This window comes from Rhinoraja longicauda, chromosome 36 (assembly GCF_053455715.1).
Source record: "Rhinoraja longicauda isolate Sanriku21f chromosome 36, sRhiLon1.1, whole genome shotgun sequence".
NCBI classification, from domain to species: Eukaryota; Metazoa; Chordata; class Chondrichthyes; order Rajiformes; family Arhynchobatidae; genus Rhinoraja; species Rhinoraja longicauda.
In genome coordinates this window covers 11,127,995-11,142,434 of record NC_135988.1, presented here as the reverse complement: position 1 = coordinate 11,142,434, position 14,440 = coordinate 11,127,995, and the positions used below count along the sequence as shown (strand labels likewise).

The 14,440-nt window shown below is 48.7% G+C and overlaps 1 protein-coding gene across 1 annotated transcript in view; it reads right to left on the bottom strand.

Annotated features, from left to right (window-relative positions):
- LOC144610282 (netrin receptor UNC5D-like) overlaps positions 1-14,440 on the bottom strand; it is a 532,680-nt gene that overhangs the window by 100,428 nt on the left and 417,812 nt on the right. Inside the window, exons 5-6 of the mRNA XM_078428872.1 lie at positions 11,538-11,718; positions 9,105-9,272 (exon numbers count right to left, since the gene is read on the bottom strand). Of these exons, the coding sequence (XP_078284998.1) occupies positions 9,105-9,272; positions 11,538-11,718 (349 nt within the window). The remainder of the gene's footprint in view (positions 1-9,104; positions 9,273-11,537; positions 11,719-14,440) is intronic.

Genomic DNA, 14,440 nt, shown 5'->3' with positions numbered 1-14,440 from the left:
TGGGTCCCTTACTGTTTGTAATCTACATAAATGATCTGGATGTCAACGTACCGGGCATGATCAGCAAGTTTGCAGATGACACAAAGGTATGGGGGGGGGGGGTGGTGAATAGCGAGGAAGGGATCTGCAAGCTGCAGGAAGATATAGATGAGATGGTCAGATGGGCGGAGCAGTGGCAGATGGAATTTAATCCTGAAAAGTGCGAGGTGATGCACTTTGGCAGAAATAACTTGGAGAGGGAGTACACCATGAATGGAAGGACCCTAGGGAAGACAGGGGTACAGAGGGACCTTGAACTACAGGTACACAAGTCCTTGAAGGCAGCAGGACAGGTGAACAGGGTGGTTAAAAAGGCATATGGGGTACTGGCCTTCATTAGCCGGGGCATCGAATATAAAAGTAGGGGGGTAATGATGGAATTGTACAGAACACTGGTGAGGCCACAGCTGGAGTATTGTGTACAGTTCTGGTCACCACATTATAGAAAGGATGTGATAGCTTTGGAGAGGGTGCAGAGGAGATTCACCAGGATGCTGCCAGGGATGAAGGGCCTCAGCTATGAGGAGAGACTGAGCAGACTGGGGTTGTTTTCCCTGGAGCAGAGAAGGCTGAGAGGGGACATGATCGAGGTGTACAAGATCATGAGGGGCATAGATAAGGTAGATGGCGGGGAACTTCTTCCACTGGTGGAAGGTTCAACAATGAGGGGACATAGATACAGGGTAAGGGGAGGGAGGTTTCGGGGGGATGTGAGAAAGAACTTTTTCACCCAGAGGGTGGTTGGAGTCTGGAACTCACTGCCTGGGGTGGTGGTGGAGGCGGGAACACTCACAACGTTTATGAGGCATTTGGATGGGCACTTGAAATGCTACAACATTCAGGGTTACGGTCCAAATGCGGGAAAATGGGATTAAAATTAGACTGTGTTTGGTAACGGGCGGCACGGACACGATGGGCCGAAGGGCCTCTTTCTGTGCTGTAGGACTCTATGACTCTATGAGGTCAAAGGAACCTTCTTAGACAGGGGAGGCTAGCGTTGCTGTAGTTTATATTTGTTGACAAGTGAACCTGGTGGATGGATTGTGTGAGAAGGAACTGCAGATGCTGGTTTAAACCGTGGCTAGACACACAAATGCCCATTGAGTTACTCCAGCTTTTTGTGTTTTAATATAAGAAAATAACTGCAGATGCTGGTACAAATCGAAGGTATTTATTCACAAAATGCTGGAGTAACTCAGCAGGTCAGGCTGAAGAAGGGTCTCGACCCGAAACGTCGCCCATTCCTTCTCTCCTGAGATGCTGCCTGACCTGCTGAGTTACTCCAGCATTTTGTGAATAAATACCAGCTTTTTGTGTCTATCATTTCGATTTTTTAGTTTTAGTTTCAGAGGTACAGCACGGAAACAGGCCCTTCGGCCCACCGTCCGCACCGACCAGCGATCCCCGCACACTAACACTATCCTACACACACACACCAGGGACCGTTTACACTTATACCAAGCCAATTTAATTACAATCCTGTATGTTTTCGAAACGTATAAGATTATTAAGATCTTATCGAAACGTATAAGATTATTAAGGGGTTGGACACGTTAGAGGCAGGAAACATGTTCCCAATGTTGGGGGAGTCCAGAACAAGGGGCCACAGTTTAAGAATAAGGGGTAGGCCATTTAGAACTGAGATGAGGAAAAACCTTTTCACTCAGAGAGTTGTGAATCTGTAGAATTCTCTGCCTCAGAAGGCAGTGGAGGCCAATTCTCCGAATGCATTCAAGAGAGAGCTGGATAGAGCTCTTAAGGATAGCGGAGTCAGGGGGTATGGGGAGAAGGCAGGAACGGGGTACTGATTGAGAATGGTCAGCCATGATCATATTGAATGGCTCAAAGGGCCGAATGGCCTCCTCCTGCACCTATTGTCTATTGTCTATTGTTTTGGGTTCAAACCAGCGTCTGCAGTTCCTCCTTACACATTTCGTCTGCTCCACTGCAAAATCTCCTCAGGGCACGCCTACTTTGAAGAAGTTCTCCTCCTCTCTCCGATGAGAGTCCTGCAACACCCTCTCTTGCTGCCCCCCCTCCCCTCTGTTGTCTTATGTACCTTCTACATCTCTCCGCTCCCGTTCCCCTGACTCTCAGTCTGAAGAAGGAGCTTGACCTGAAACGCCACCTGCCCATTTTCTCCAGAGATGCTGCCTGACCCGTTGAGTTATTCCAGTACTTTGTATCTATCTTCTGGTGGATAGATTCATGAGTCAGAGATAGAGGGAGAGTACAATGGGAAATGTTAAACCTGTTAAACCTAAATACAGGTCAGAGTTAGGGTTGCCAACTGTCCTGAATTAGCCGGGACATCCCGTATATTGGGCTAAATTTGTTTGTCCCGTATGGGACCGCCCTTGGCCCGAATTAGGCTTGGGGGGGCCCGGACACTGCAGGCCCGGACAATGTAGGCCCGGACACTGTAGGACTGAGGACCACTGTAGGCCTGGACAGTGTAGGCCTGGGGGGCGCTGTAGGCCTGGACATTGTAGGCCCGGACACTATAGGCCTGGACACTGTTGGCCCAGGGACCGCTGTAGGCCCGGACACTGTAGGCCTGGACACTGTAGGCCCAGGGACCGCTGTAGGCCCGGAGCAACCCACCTCTCGGCTCTGGTGGCCGCCACTGGTGGAGCGGGAGCACGTGTCCGCTGACTTGGCGAGGTCACGTGGGGCGCGGGCGATAACGTCACCTTTTGTCCCTTATTTGGGAGTTAAAAAGTTGGCAACCTTAGTCAGAGGTGTAGAGGAAATGCCCAGCAGATCAGACAATATTAGTGGAGAGAGAAATCCTAAGTTAACATGTGTAGAAAGAAACTGCAGGTGCTGGCTTAGAAGAAGGGTTCCGACCTGAAACGTCACTTATTCTTTTTCTCCAGATGTATTCGTGTTCATAGGTTCATAAGCTCTAGGAGCAGAATGAGGCCATTCCGCCCAAAGATACCAGAGGAGCAAGATAGACCACTCGACCCTAAAAACCGTAGTATGTCACGGCGCCATTTTAGTAGGCAGAATCTTGCAGAAACATTTTAAAAGAAAAATAACAAAAATCTGTGAATTGAGTTGAGATATATTCTGCATTTTAACGGTATCATCACACATACTGTTCCCCCAAAACACTGATTACACTGCGAGAGGCATAGCGAACGGTGGGTTTTGCCTACTAAAATGGCGGACGTTACGCTCCTTTGCGTACTACACTTCAGTATAGGCGATTTCGACGGAGTGGTTCATCTTGCTCCTCTAGTATCTTTGATTCCACCCATCAAGTCTACTCTGCCATACGATCATGGCTGATCTATCTTTCCCTCTCAACCCCATTCTCCTGCCTTCCCCCCACAACCCTTGACACCCGCACTGGTCGGGAATCGAGAATGCTGCTGAGTTTCCCCAGCATGTTGCGTCCATCCTTGAGTTAACATCCCAGGTCGAGAACCAAAATACAGGATGTCCCGGCTAATACGGGAAAGTTGGCAACCCTAGGTGGCACAGTGGTGGAGTTGCGACCTCACTGCGCCAGAGACCTGGGTTCCAACCTGACAATGGGTGCTTGCTGTCTGTGTGGTCTTTGAAAGTCCTCCCTGTGACCCCGTGGGTTTTCTCAGGGTGCAGTGGTTTCCACCCACATCACAAATACATGCGGGTTGGTAAGTGGATCGGCCTCTGTAAATTGTCCCGAGTGTGCAGGATATGGGATAACATGGCACTAGTGTGCAGGTGATCAATGATCAGCAAGGCTCTGTGGGCCGAAAGGGCCTGTTTCCAAGCTGTATCTCTAAAACTAAACTAGACAGGCACTTGAATCAACAACTCCACTCTTTAAAAAGCCCACTAATGTTAGGCATCAGGTCTTTGGACCAAACAATGATGATGCCAAACAAAAAAAGACACAAGGTGCTGGAGTAACTCAGCAAGTCGGGCAGCATCTCTGGAGAACATGGATCGCTGACATTTCGAGGCGGGACCTTTCTTCAGACTCATCGGGAAGAGCAGGAGAGCTTCTTCAAAGAAGGCCTACCTCGAGGAGCAGTCAACAACAAAAAAAATCAAAACAAGGAAATGCAGGTGCTGGTTTACAAAAGGAAAGGATACAAAGTGCTGGAGTACCCCAGCAGGTCAGGCAGCAAACCTGGGGAACATTAATAGGTGACGTTTCGGGTCGGGACACTTCTTCAGAAGGTGCTGCCAATTCCCAGTTAAAAGACTGGAGACGGCAGCAATTATTAATTAACACATCAAACAGAGGTTGGAACACACATTTGAATTAAGTAGCTCCAATATCATAAACATTAAAAGTAAGATAAATATTTTGAAATATTCATGTGAGGAATAGACAGTGTATATATTCAGGAACTAATTAGATTGCTAAGCAGTAATTATGGATGAGGAAACTATTAAAAGGTCACAGTTTTTTTTCCTGGAAATAATTTGGGCGATTTTCCTGCGGGTTTATTGTGGAAAAATCCCCAAAATTCATTAAATTTCAAGTGATTGTAGTTTGTTTGTATTGGAGATGCTTAACAGAGCAGCCTGTGGAGTCTCACAGGATACCAGGCGGGCGGCAAATCTGGAAATTCTGCTTTGGTTCAATGGTGTAGGAAGGAAGTGCAGATGCTGGATTAAATCGAAGGTAGACACAAAATGCTGGAGTAACTCAGCGGGACAGGCAGCATCTCTGAAGAGAAGGAACGGGTGACGTTTCGGGTCGAACCCCTTCTTCAGTCTGAGGAAGGGTCTCGACCCGAATCGTCACCCATTCCTTCTCTCCAGAGAACCCATTCCTTCTCTCCAGAGATGCTGCCTGACCCGCTGAGTTACTCCAGCGTTTGGTGTCTCCATCTTTGGTTCAAAGGTGCTTTGTTGCCGCATGTGCAAAACGCAGTGAAATTGTTTCTCGAGTCGCCACACTGAGTGACATTTGCAAAGTCCGGTTCGTGCGCTAGGTCCCATGGAGAGGCCGATCCAGGCGAGCCCCAGGCTGTTATGGGGCCTCCAGCCGTCTCCTTCACCTGGATCGTTCAGCAAACCGACGTCGACCGCCCTCCTTTGTGCTTCAGGGGGCGCCTCCCGTAGCCGACGTTGAGGGCGTGGAAGGTAAGACCCCTGTTCACTTTCCCACCAGCCCTTGCTCCTCGAGACCGTCCTCACCTGCTCCCTTCTCCACCGAGTCCATGCCGACCAGCGATCCCTGTACACTATCCTACGCACTGGGGACAGTTTACAATTTTACCGAAGTCAATTAGCCCACAAACCTGTACGTCTTCAGAGCGTGGGAGGAAACCGGAGCACCCGGAGAAAACGCACGCGGCCACAAGAAGAACGTACAAACTCCATACAGACAGCACCCACAGTCAGGATCGAACCCGGATCTCTGGCGCAGTAAGGCAGCAACTCTACCGCTGCGCCTCCGCGCCACCCATTAGACAGACGTGGATTACTTAACAGCGGTGTCTGATGTACACCGTCTTCCCACTCGTCTTGTGAAGTTCTTGCTGTGGGTGTACAAAATAATAGGGGCGCTGAATTTATAAATTGCATAAGCACGACTTCCAAACTTGCAGAGATAATTTCGACATTGTGCAATAACATAAAAGTTTTTTTTTCTTTTTTTAACATTACTTTTAATAGAAACAAAATTATAATATGAAAAGGATTTATTGAAATCATGTTCTTGAAGCAGTCTCATTTTTCCCTGTCATCTTCTTGAAAGCCCAGCTGCAAACTATTGGGAGAGGAGCTGTTATCTCAGCTGAAGATGTCACAAGTCCGCCGACCTTTCACTCCACAGATAGACACAACATAGCGGAGTCACTCAGCGGGACAGGCAGCATCTCCGGAGAGAAGGAAAGGGTGACGTTTCAGGTCGAGACCCTTCTTCAGACTGAGAGTCAGTTTGATAATCACAAGAAATTTCAATGCCGTGTTGGAATTATGATTTACTGCGGGAAATTTGCATCTAATTAAATCAGACTATTAAATACTGCATCGGCAATATTCTTGCTATTAACTTCGGTTTTTATGACAGACAATATCCGTGGAAACTTTTGAGTCTGTTTTTACAGTGAATGAAAGTGGCCTGAAACATTAACTGCGTTTGGCTTTCCGCAGAAGTCTGCCTGACCAGCTGAGTGTTTCCAGCGTTTTCTGTTTTTTTAGTTCAGATTTCCGGCATCTACTTTAAAAAAAAATTGACAAGAAGAGGATGTGGGGAAATTGTTCAGAGCGATAATAGGCAGCATATAATTGAATCGTGGCTCTTTCCCTGTGGTGGAATCTCAACTAGCACTTTAAAAGATTAAAGTACTGGAGTAACTCAGCGGGACAGGCAGCATCTCTGGAGTGCCGCTTAGTGGTGGCAAGATGATAGCACGCAGCATCTGATTGAACCGTGGGTATTTGTTTGGGCCATTTCCCTTTGGGGCAACACAACCTACACTTGAAGCTAAACGCAAATTGGAGGAACAGCATCTCATATTTCGCTTGGGCAGCTTACACCCCAATGGTACGGGTTTTGATTTCTCTAACTACAGGTAGCCCCAGCATTCCCTCTCTCTCTCTATCCCTCCCCCACCCAAGTCGCACAAGCTTCTCGTTTTACAAGCAGCTTAACAATGGCCTGTTTCCTTTATCATCCTTACTTTTTTTGCACATCTTTCATTCATTGTTCTTTATCTCTCTACATCATCGCCTATATCTCCTGTTTTCCTTATCCCTAACCAGTCTGAAGAAGGGTCTCGACCTGAAACGTCACCCATTCCTTCTCTCCAGAGATGCTGCCTGTCCCGCTGAGTTACCCCAGGCTTTTGTGTCAACCTAGAAGCTCGAAAGCTTAGGAGGTGGAAGCAGTCAAATGCCCAGCCAATGTCACCTGTCCGTGTTCTCCAGAGATGCTGCCTGACCCACTGAGTTACTCCAGCATTGTGCGACCACCGCTTAATCTTTTAAAGGGCTGGCTGAGATTCCGCCAAAGGTGAAGAGCCACGATTCAATTATATGCTGCCCACTATCGCTCTGAACAATTTCCCCACATCCTCTTGTCAGTGAAAATTAAAAAAAAAAAATAGATGCCGGAAATCTGAAATAAAAACAGAAACTGCTGGAAAATTCAGCTGGTCAGGCAGCCTCTGTGGAAAGCCAAACGCAGTTAATGTTTCAGGTCAAACGCTTTCATTAAATGCAAAAACAGACTCAAACGTTTCCACGGATATTGTCTGTCATAAAAACTGAAGTTAACAGCAAGAACACTGCCGATCTAGTATTTAATAGTCTGATTTAATTAGATGCAAATTTCCCACAGTAAATCGTAATTCTAACATGGCATTGAAATTTCTTGTGATTATCAAACCAGTTTTGTGGCAGCAGATGAGCTAAATGTGTGCAATCAATAGGCAGAAAGATGTACGAGAATCGTCTTTATCCTGTTAATTAACAGTCATGAAGGACTGTAAAATGAATATCTCAGCACTCAAAAGAAATCATAACCTGGAATATTTCACACATAATAACATTTCACATGCTGTCAGTTACGTTCTGCTGATGGCACTCTAGTTTTGAGTTGGGGACCTGCGGGTTTCAATCCCACTCGTGAGTATTAGAATCCTGGAGTGTAGGAAGGAATTGCAGATAGACGCAAAATGCTGGAGTAACTCAGCGGGACAGGCAGCATCTCTGGAGTGCAAGGAATGGGTGACGTTTCGGGTCGAGACTCTTCTTCAGTCTGAAGAAGGGTCTCGACCCGAAACATCACCCAGAATCCTAGAGTCGTACAGTGTATGGAACGCGCTGCCTGAGGAGGCAGGTACCACTGCAATGTTTCACGAAACATTTAAACAGGTACATTGACAGCCATTCGGCCCTTCGAGCCAGCACCGCCATTCAATGTGATCATGGCTGATCATTCTCAATCAGTACCCCGTTCCTGCCTTCTCCCCATACCCCCTGACTCCGCTATCCTTAAGAGCTCTACCTAACTCTGTCTTGAAAGCACCCAGAGATTTGGCCTCCACTGCCTTCTGAGGCAGAGAATTCCACAGATTTACAACTCTCTGACTGAAAAAGTTTTTCCTCATCTCAGTTCTAAATGGCCTACCCCTTATTCTCAAACTGTGGGCCCCTGGTTCTGGACTCCCCCAACATTGGGAACATGTTTCCTGCCTCCAACGTGTCCAACCCCTTAATAATCTTATATGTTTCGATAAGATATGTTTCAACTTGATGAAAGAGCCTGAAACGGCAACTACCATTCTCCATTCTCGGAGGGAGGCTGACGAGTGTCTCCTGCATTTTATCACTTTTATTCCACCTTTCCCACTCTTCTGCGGCACAAATTCACCGACGCGAAGATGGCGGATGCAACTCTGTTGGAATTTGTTTCGGCTCCGTCAGCTTCAACTACATCAATCTTCCCTGGCTGCTGTTCCACTAAAAATAAGTAACTAATCCATTAGCTCGGCGCGGACGAAATTGCTCCATTCCTCTGCCTTGTGCTGGTCTCAACGATATGACTATCAAACATAAGATATCCCTGTGTGATGACAATGCCCATCACTTACATTGGCCTACTGGGCTGATTCAGACTTCAATATGTCAGTGGGCTTTCAAGGCTCCGAGATTGCCGCGACGTGGAAATTCTACCGTGCGCTAAGCGATCTCTGATCTCCCCGTGGCTCAGCACTTCAACTCCCCCTCCCACTCCCAGTCTGACCTTTCTGCCATGGGCCTCCTCCAGTGTCATAGTGAGGCCCGCCGGAAATTGGAGGAACAGCTCCTCATATTTCGCTTGGACAGCTTACAGCCCAGCGGTATGAACATTGACTTCTCCAACTTTAGATAGTTCCTCTGTCCCTCATCCCCCCCTCTCCTCCTTCCCAGTTCTCCCACTGTCTTCCTGTCTCCACCTATATCCTCTCTTTGACATCAGTCTGAAGAAGGGTCTCGACCCGAAGGGTCGCCCATTCCTTCTCTCCTGAGATGCTGCCTGACCCGCTGAGTTACTCCGGCATTGTGTGATACCTTCGACCCTCACGGATCTCCGCCTTGTCCGCTGTAGAAGTTGGGGCTCTAACCTGGGCACAGAGAGGAGCAGACGACCTTGTGGACCGAGGTCCCTTCGCAAAAGCTTCCCCCGTTGAGCGGCGCCGGGCTGGTGCAGGTGCGGGTTCGCTTTTGCCACCCACGGCCGCAGTGGACGCTGCACGACGACCACTCCGTCCAAGCCGACCAGGCACCGTTGACTGAAAGATAAATACCAGTTTGCACAGGTTACCTGCGTTGAGAATTGGGCGGGTGAAGCAGATTTCTCGGCACAGGCCCATTGCGCCGAAACGTTAACTTTATTCCTCTCCCCACGATCGCTGCCTGACCTACTGAGCATTTCCACTATTTCACTTCAGATTTCCGCTAATCGTTACTCATTAATTAGGAGGCTCATTGGTCGGCGGGACACGGAACCCGCCCAAAGGCTCGCCGGTCGGTGAAACCGAGAGGACAAGAGGAGTGGCATAAGATAGAAGTACAAATTGTGAAGCCAGATGAAGGAAGACGGGTGGAAAGGCACGGGGAGACACAAAATGGGTGCACCTCCAGATGGGGAACGGGGAAAGAGGGAGGGGGGGGGGGTAGGGATGGGGAGGGAGGGGGAAGGGGTGAAGGTTAGTTCCCAAAGATTGGAGAATGCAATGTTCTCACTGTTACGCTGTAAGTTACTCATCAGACTGCGAGGTTGCTGTTCATCCAGTTTGCGCGTGGACTCACTCAGGCAGTGGAGGAGGCCCTGGGCAGAAGGTTCAGTGTGGGACAGGAAGAAGGGGAGTTAACAACAGGGAGATATATAGTAGGCCTTGGCGAGCGGAGTGCAAGTGTTCAGCGAAATGGTCGCCGCGTCTACGCTTGGTTTCGCCGATGTACAGGAGGCCACATTGGGAACACCGGATGCAGTGGATGTGGTTTATATTTGCTGACCCGGTGAGGTTTCATCCATGAGTCTGGGTCTGAAGATCAATAGGTCAAGTTTTTCCAATCAGAAGGTGGTAGGTGTATGGAATGAGCTGCCGGGGGGGCCAGATACTCCAACAGCATTTATTACAGCCTGTTTTAGCCAGGACATCCCGTATTTTGGGCTAAATTGGTTTGTCCCATACGGGACCGCCCTTGTCCGGTATTAGGCCCGGGGAGCGCTGTAGGCCGGGACGCTGTAGGCCCGGACGCTGTAGGCCCGGACGCTGTAGGTCCGGACAGTGTAGGCCCGGACACTGTAGGCCCGGACGCTGTAGGTCCAGACAGTGTAGGCCCGGACAGTGTAGGTCCAGACACTGTAGGCCTGGGGACCTGGGCGCCGCCTAACGGAGGTTACATTGCAACCCATCTCCCAGCCCAGGCGGCCGCCATTGGTGGAGCAGGAGCAAGTGGCCACTGGCTGGGTGAGGTCACATGGGGCGCAGGGCAGTGACATCACCTTGTCCCTTATTTGGGAGTGAGATAGTTGGCAACCCCTACTTGTCTACTGCCTCGGTGAGGTTTGCTGTATTATTTTACCGGGTTTTATGCAAACCAAAGGATTTCACTGAACTTAGGTACATGTGGCAATAAAGTAAAATTGAATCACTGTTAGCACCATTTAAAAGACTTGGATATGTGCATGAATAGGAAAGGCAGATATTATAACTGCATTTAAAAGACACTTGGACAGGTACATGGATAGGAATGGCAGGCACTATAAGAGATTTAATGTCTCTGGGTCAGGTGCTGAGGACTGAGATGAGGAAAAACTTTTTCACCCAGAGAGTTGTGAATCTGTGGAATTCTCTGCCTCAGAAGGCAGTGGAGGCCAATTCACTGGATGTTTTCAAGAGAGAGAGTTAGATTTAGCTCTTAGGGCTAAAGGAATCAAGGGATATGGGGAAAAAGCAGGAACGGGGTACTGATTTAGGATGATCAGCCATGGTCATATTGAATGGCGGTGCTGGCTCGAAAGGCCGATTATCCTGCTCCTGCACCTATTTTCTATGTTTCTGTGTTTCTATGTATATGGAAGGGAAAGCTTTAGAAGGATATGGTTCAGACGTGGGCAAATGGGCGGCACGGTGGCGCAGCGGTAGAGTTGCTGCCTTACAGCGCTTGCAGCGCCGGAGTCCCGGGTTCGATCCCGACTACGGGCGCTGTCTGCACGGAGTTTGTACTTTCTCCCCGTGACCTGCGTGGGTTTTCTCCGAGATCTCCGGTTTCCTCCGACACTCCAAAGACGTACAGGTATGCAGGTTAATTATTGGCTTGGTGTAAATGTAAATTGTCCCTAGTGTGCGTAGGGTAGTGTTAATGTGCGGGGATCGGCGGTCGGTCCGGACTCGGTGGGCCGAAGGGCCTGTTTCCGCACTGCATCTCTAAACTAAACTAGGCTAAATGGGATTAGCTGAATTGGGGTGTTTTGGTCGGCATGGACGAGTTGGGCCGAAGGGCCTGTATGAGTCTATGACTCTCTAAAGTGAAAGGTAAGTGCTTACCAAACACAGTCAGTGTGGCAGCTGTTGTCCGTCGCCGGGCCACCACGTTTGAGGCAACGCAGGTGTAGTTGCCTGAATCGGTGAGCTGTGCTTGCTCGATGATCAGACTGTGCTCCACAGTGGTGTAGACATTCGGGTCGTTCTGGGGATCGATCGGCACCTCGTTCTTCAACCACTCGACCTGCAAGGAGAGGCAGAGGAAACGGGTCGGAAGGGGAACTGCAGATGCCGGTTTACACCGAAGATAGACACAAAAAACTGGCGTAACTCATGCGGTTCAGGTAGCGTCTCTGGAGAGAAGGAACAGGTGATGCTTCGGGTCGAGACCCTTCTGCAGGGAATGCTGGGGTTGGACTCCAACAAATGATTCTTTCAGTTTCAGTTTAGCTTATTGTCACCTGTGCCGAGATACAGTGAGAAGCTTTTTGTTGTGTGCGTGCTATGCAGTCGGCGGAAAGACAATACTTGATTACAATCGAGCCATTTACACTGTATAGATAAATGGTAAGGGAATGACATTTAGTGCAATGTTAAACCAGCAAAGTTAAAACAAGGATCGTCCGTGGGTCACCAAAGAGATAGATAGTAGTTCAGAAATGCTCGCTGGTTGTGGTAGGGTGGTTCAGTTGCCTGATAACAGCTGGGAAGAAACGGTCCCTGAATCTGCAGGTTAACTTTAAACATATGTCGTTGATTATATATTTTATGAACAAAAATGAGAGGCAGAGTTGCCACTGAACCTGAGACGAACACAAGTGCTGGAGTAACTCAGCCGGTCAGGCAGCGTCTCTGGAGAAAATGTTTGGTACGGACTTGGTGGACTTGAACAGCCTGCTTCCGTGCCTCAGTGACTCCACTAACAACTGAGATTCCACATTTCTCCAGGAGAGGGAACTCCAAAGGACTCATAACCATCTGAGTGTGAAAGCTTCTCCTCTGCAGAAGGGGCTCGACCCAAAACATCACCCATTCCTTCTCTCCTGAGATGCTGCCTGACCCGCTGAGTTACTCCAGCATTTTGTGAAATAAATACCTTCGATTTGTACCAGCATCTGCAGTTATTTTCTTACAAAGCTTCTCCTCAAGTCACTTCTGAAGAGCTGTACCCGGGTCTCGACCCGAAACGTCACCCATTCCTTCTCTCCTGAGATGCAGCCTGTCCCGCTGAGTTACTCCAGCTTTTTGTGTCTATTTCTTATCCTGAGACTATGCTTCCAATTGTAGCATCTGATACACATTCTACAGTAACTATTACAATATTTTAAGGCAGCAATAACACCATTTACAGGTACTATAATAACATTTAAAAGACAGGTACATGACTAGGAGAGGCTTAGAGTGATATGGGTCAAATGCAGGCAGGTGAGACTTATGGACAGCCCACCCATTAGGGTGGCACGGTGGTGCAGCGGTAGAGCTACTGCCTTACAGCGCCGGAGACTCGGGCTCGATCCAGACTATGGGTGCTGCCTGTACGGAGTTCGTACGTTCTCCCTGTGACCTGCGTGGGTTTTCTCAGAGATCTTCGATTTCTTCCCACACTCCAAAGACGTACAGGCTTGTAGGTTAACTGGCTTGGTTTAAATGTATCAATGTAAAAATTGACCTTAACGTGTGTAGGGTAGTGTTAGTGTCGGTGTGGACTCGATGGGCCGAATGGCCTGTTTCCGCGCTGTACCTCTAAACTAGACTAAACATATGTAAGTCTGAAGAAGGGTCTCGACCCGAAACGTCACCCATTCCTTCTCTCCCGAGATGCTGCCTAACCTGCTGAGTTACTCCAGCATTTTGTGAATAAATCGATTTGTACCAGCATCTGCAGTTATTTTCTTATACTACTGGTTGCTCCACTGCGATTTCTCTTCGAGGTATGTCCACTTTGAAGAAGTTCTCCTCCTCTCTTCGACGAGAGTTTAGCAACATGCTCTCTCGTTGCTCCCTCTATCTTCCTGTCTCCACCTATATCCTTCCTTTGTCCCGCCCCCCTGACATCAGTCTGAAGAAGGGTCTCGACCCGAAACGTCACCCATTCCTTCTCTCCCGAGATGCTGCCTGACCCTGCTGAGTTACTCTAGCATTTTGTGAATAAATCGATTTGTGCCAGCATCTGCAGTTATTTTCTTAAACATATGATAGTTGGGGATGGATTTGTCGGCTAGTGCAGGTTGCAGGCAGTTGGTGCTGGGTAGTTATGAAGCATTTGCCTCATACCTTCTTATACAATTTATGTGTAACTTATGTTTCTGTGTGAAGATGGGACACAAAATGCTGGAGTAACTCAGCGGGACAGGCAGCATCTCTGGAAAAAGAGGAATAGGCGACGTATCGGGTCGAGACCCTTCGTCAGACTGACAGTCAGGGGAGAGGGTGACATTGAGATAAGGAAGGGTGAGGTGTGAAAGGGAGAGATCAAATGGGACGTAGGTCAAGGAAAATGTCGAATGGGTCATCGTTAGCTGAGGGGAAGGTGTCAACAAGGCGTGTCATCAGTACGCCAGCATTTTGTGTCCATCTTCGGTGTAATCCAACGTCTGCAGTTCCTTCCTACAGGTTTCAACAAGATCTCCCCATCATCCTTCTAACCGGCAGCGAGTACAGGCCCAGACGGTGAAATAGAGAGATGAGAACATGCTAGACCAAGTGGACACATTGGGCCCAAACCCTCTCATTCATTAGTGCAGCAACCTCTCCTCCCCCCTCCTCTCTGCCCCTCCTCCCCCCTCCCCCTCTCCATGCCCCATAACCCCCCCCTTATCCTCCCTCCCCCCCTCCCTAACTCCCTCCCTCCCCCCTCCCTCCCTGGGAGATAGATTTAAACTTTAAAGTGTGAATAACTTAAAAAATATAACACTGATTTCAATGAAACTTCTTCCATTAGCACCAAAGGGTCGTCGGTGAGTAAG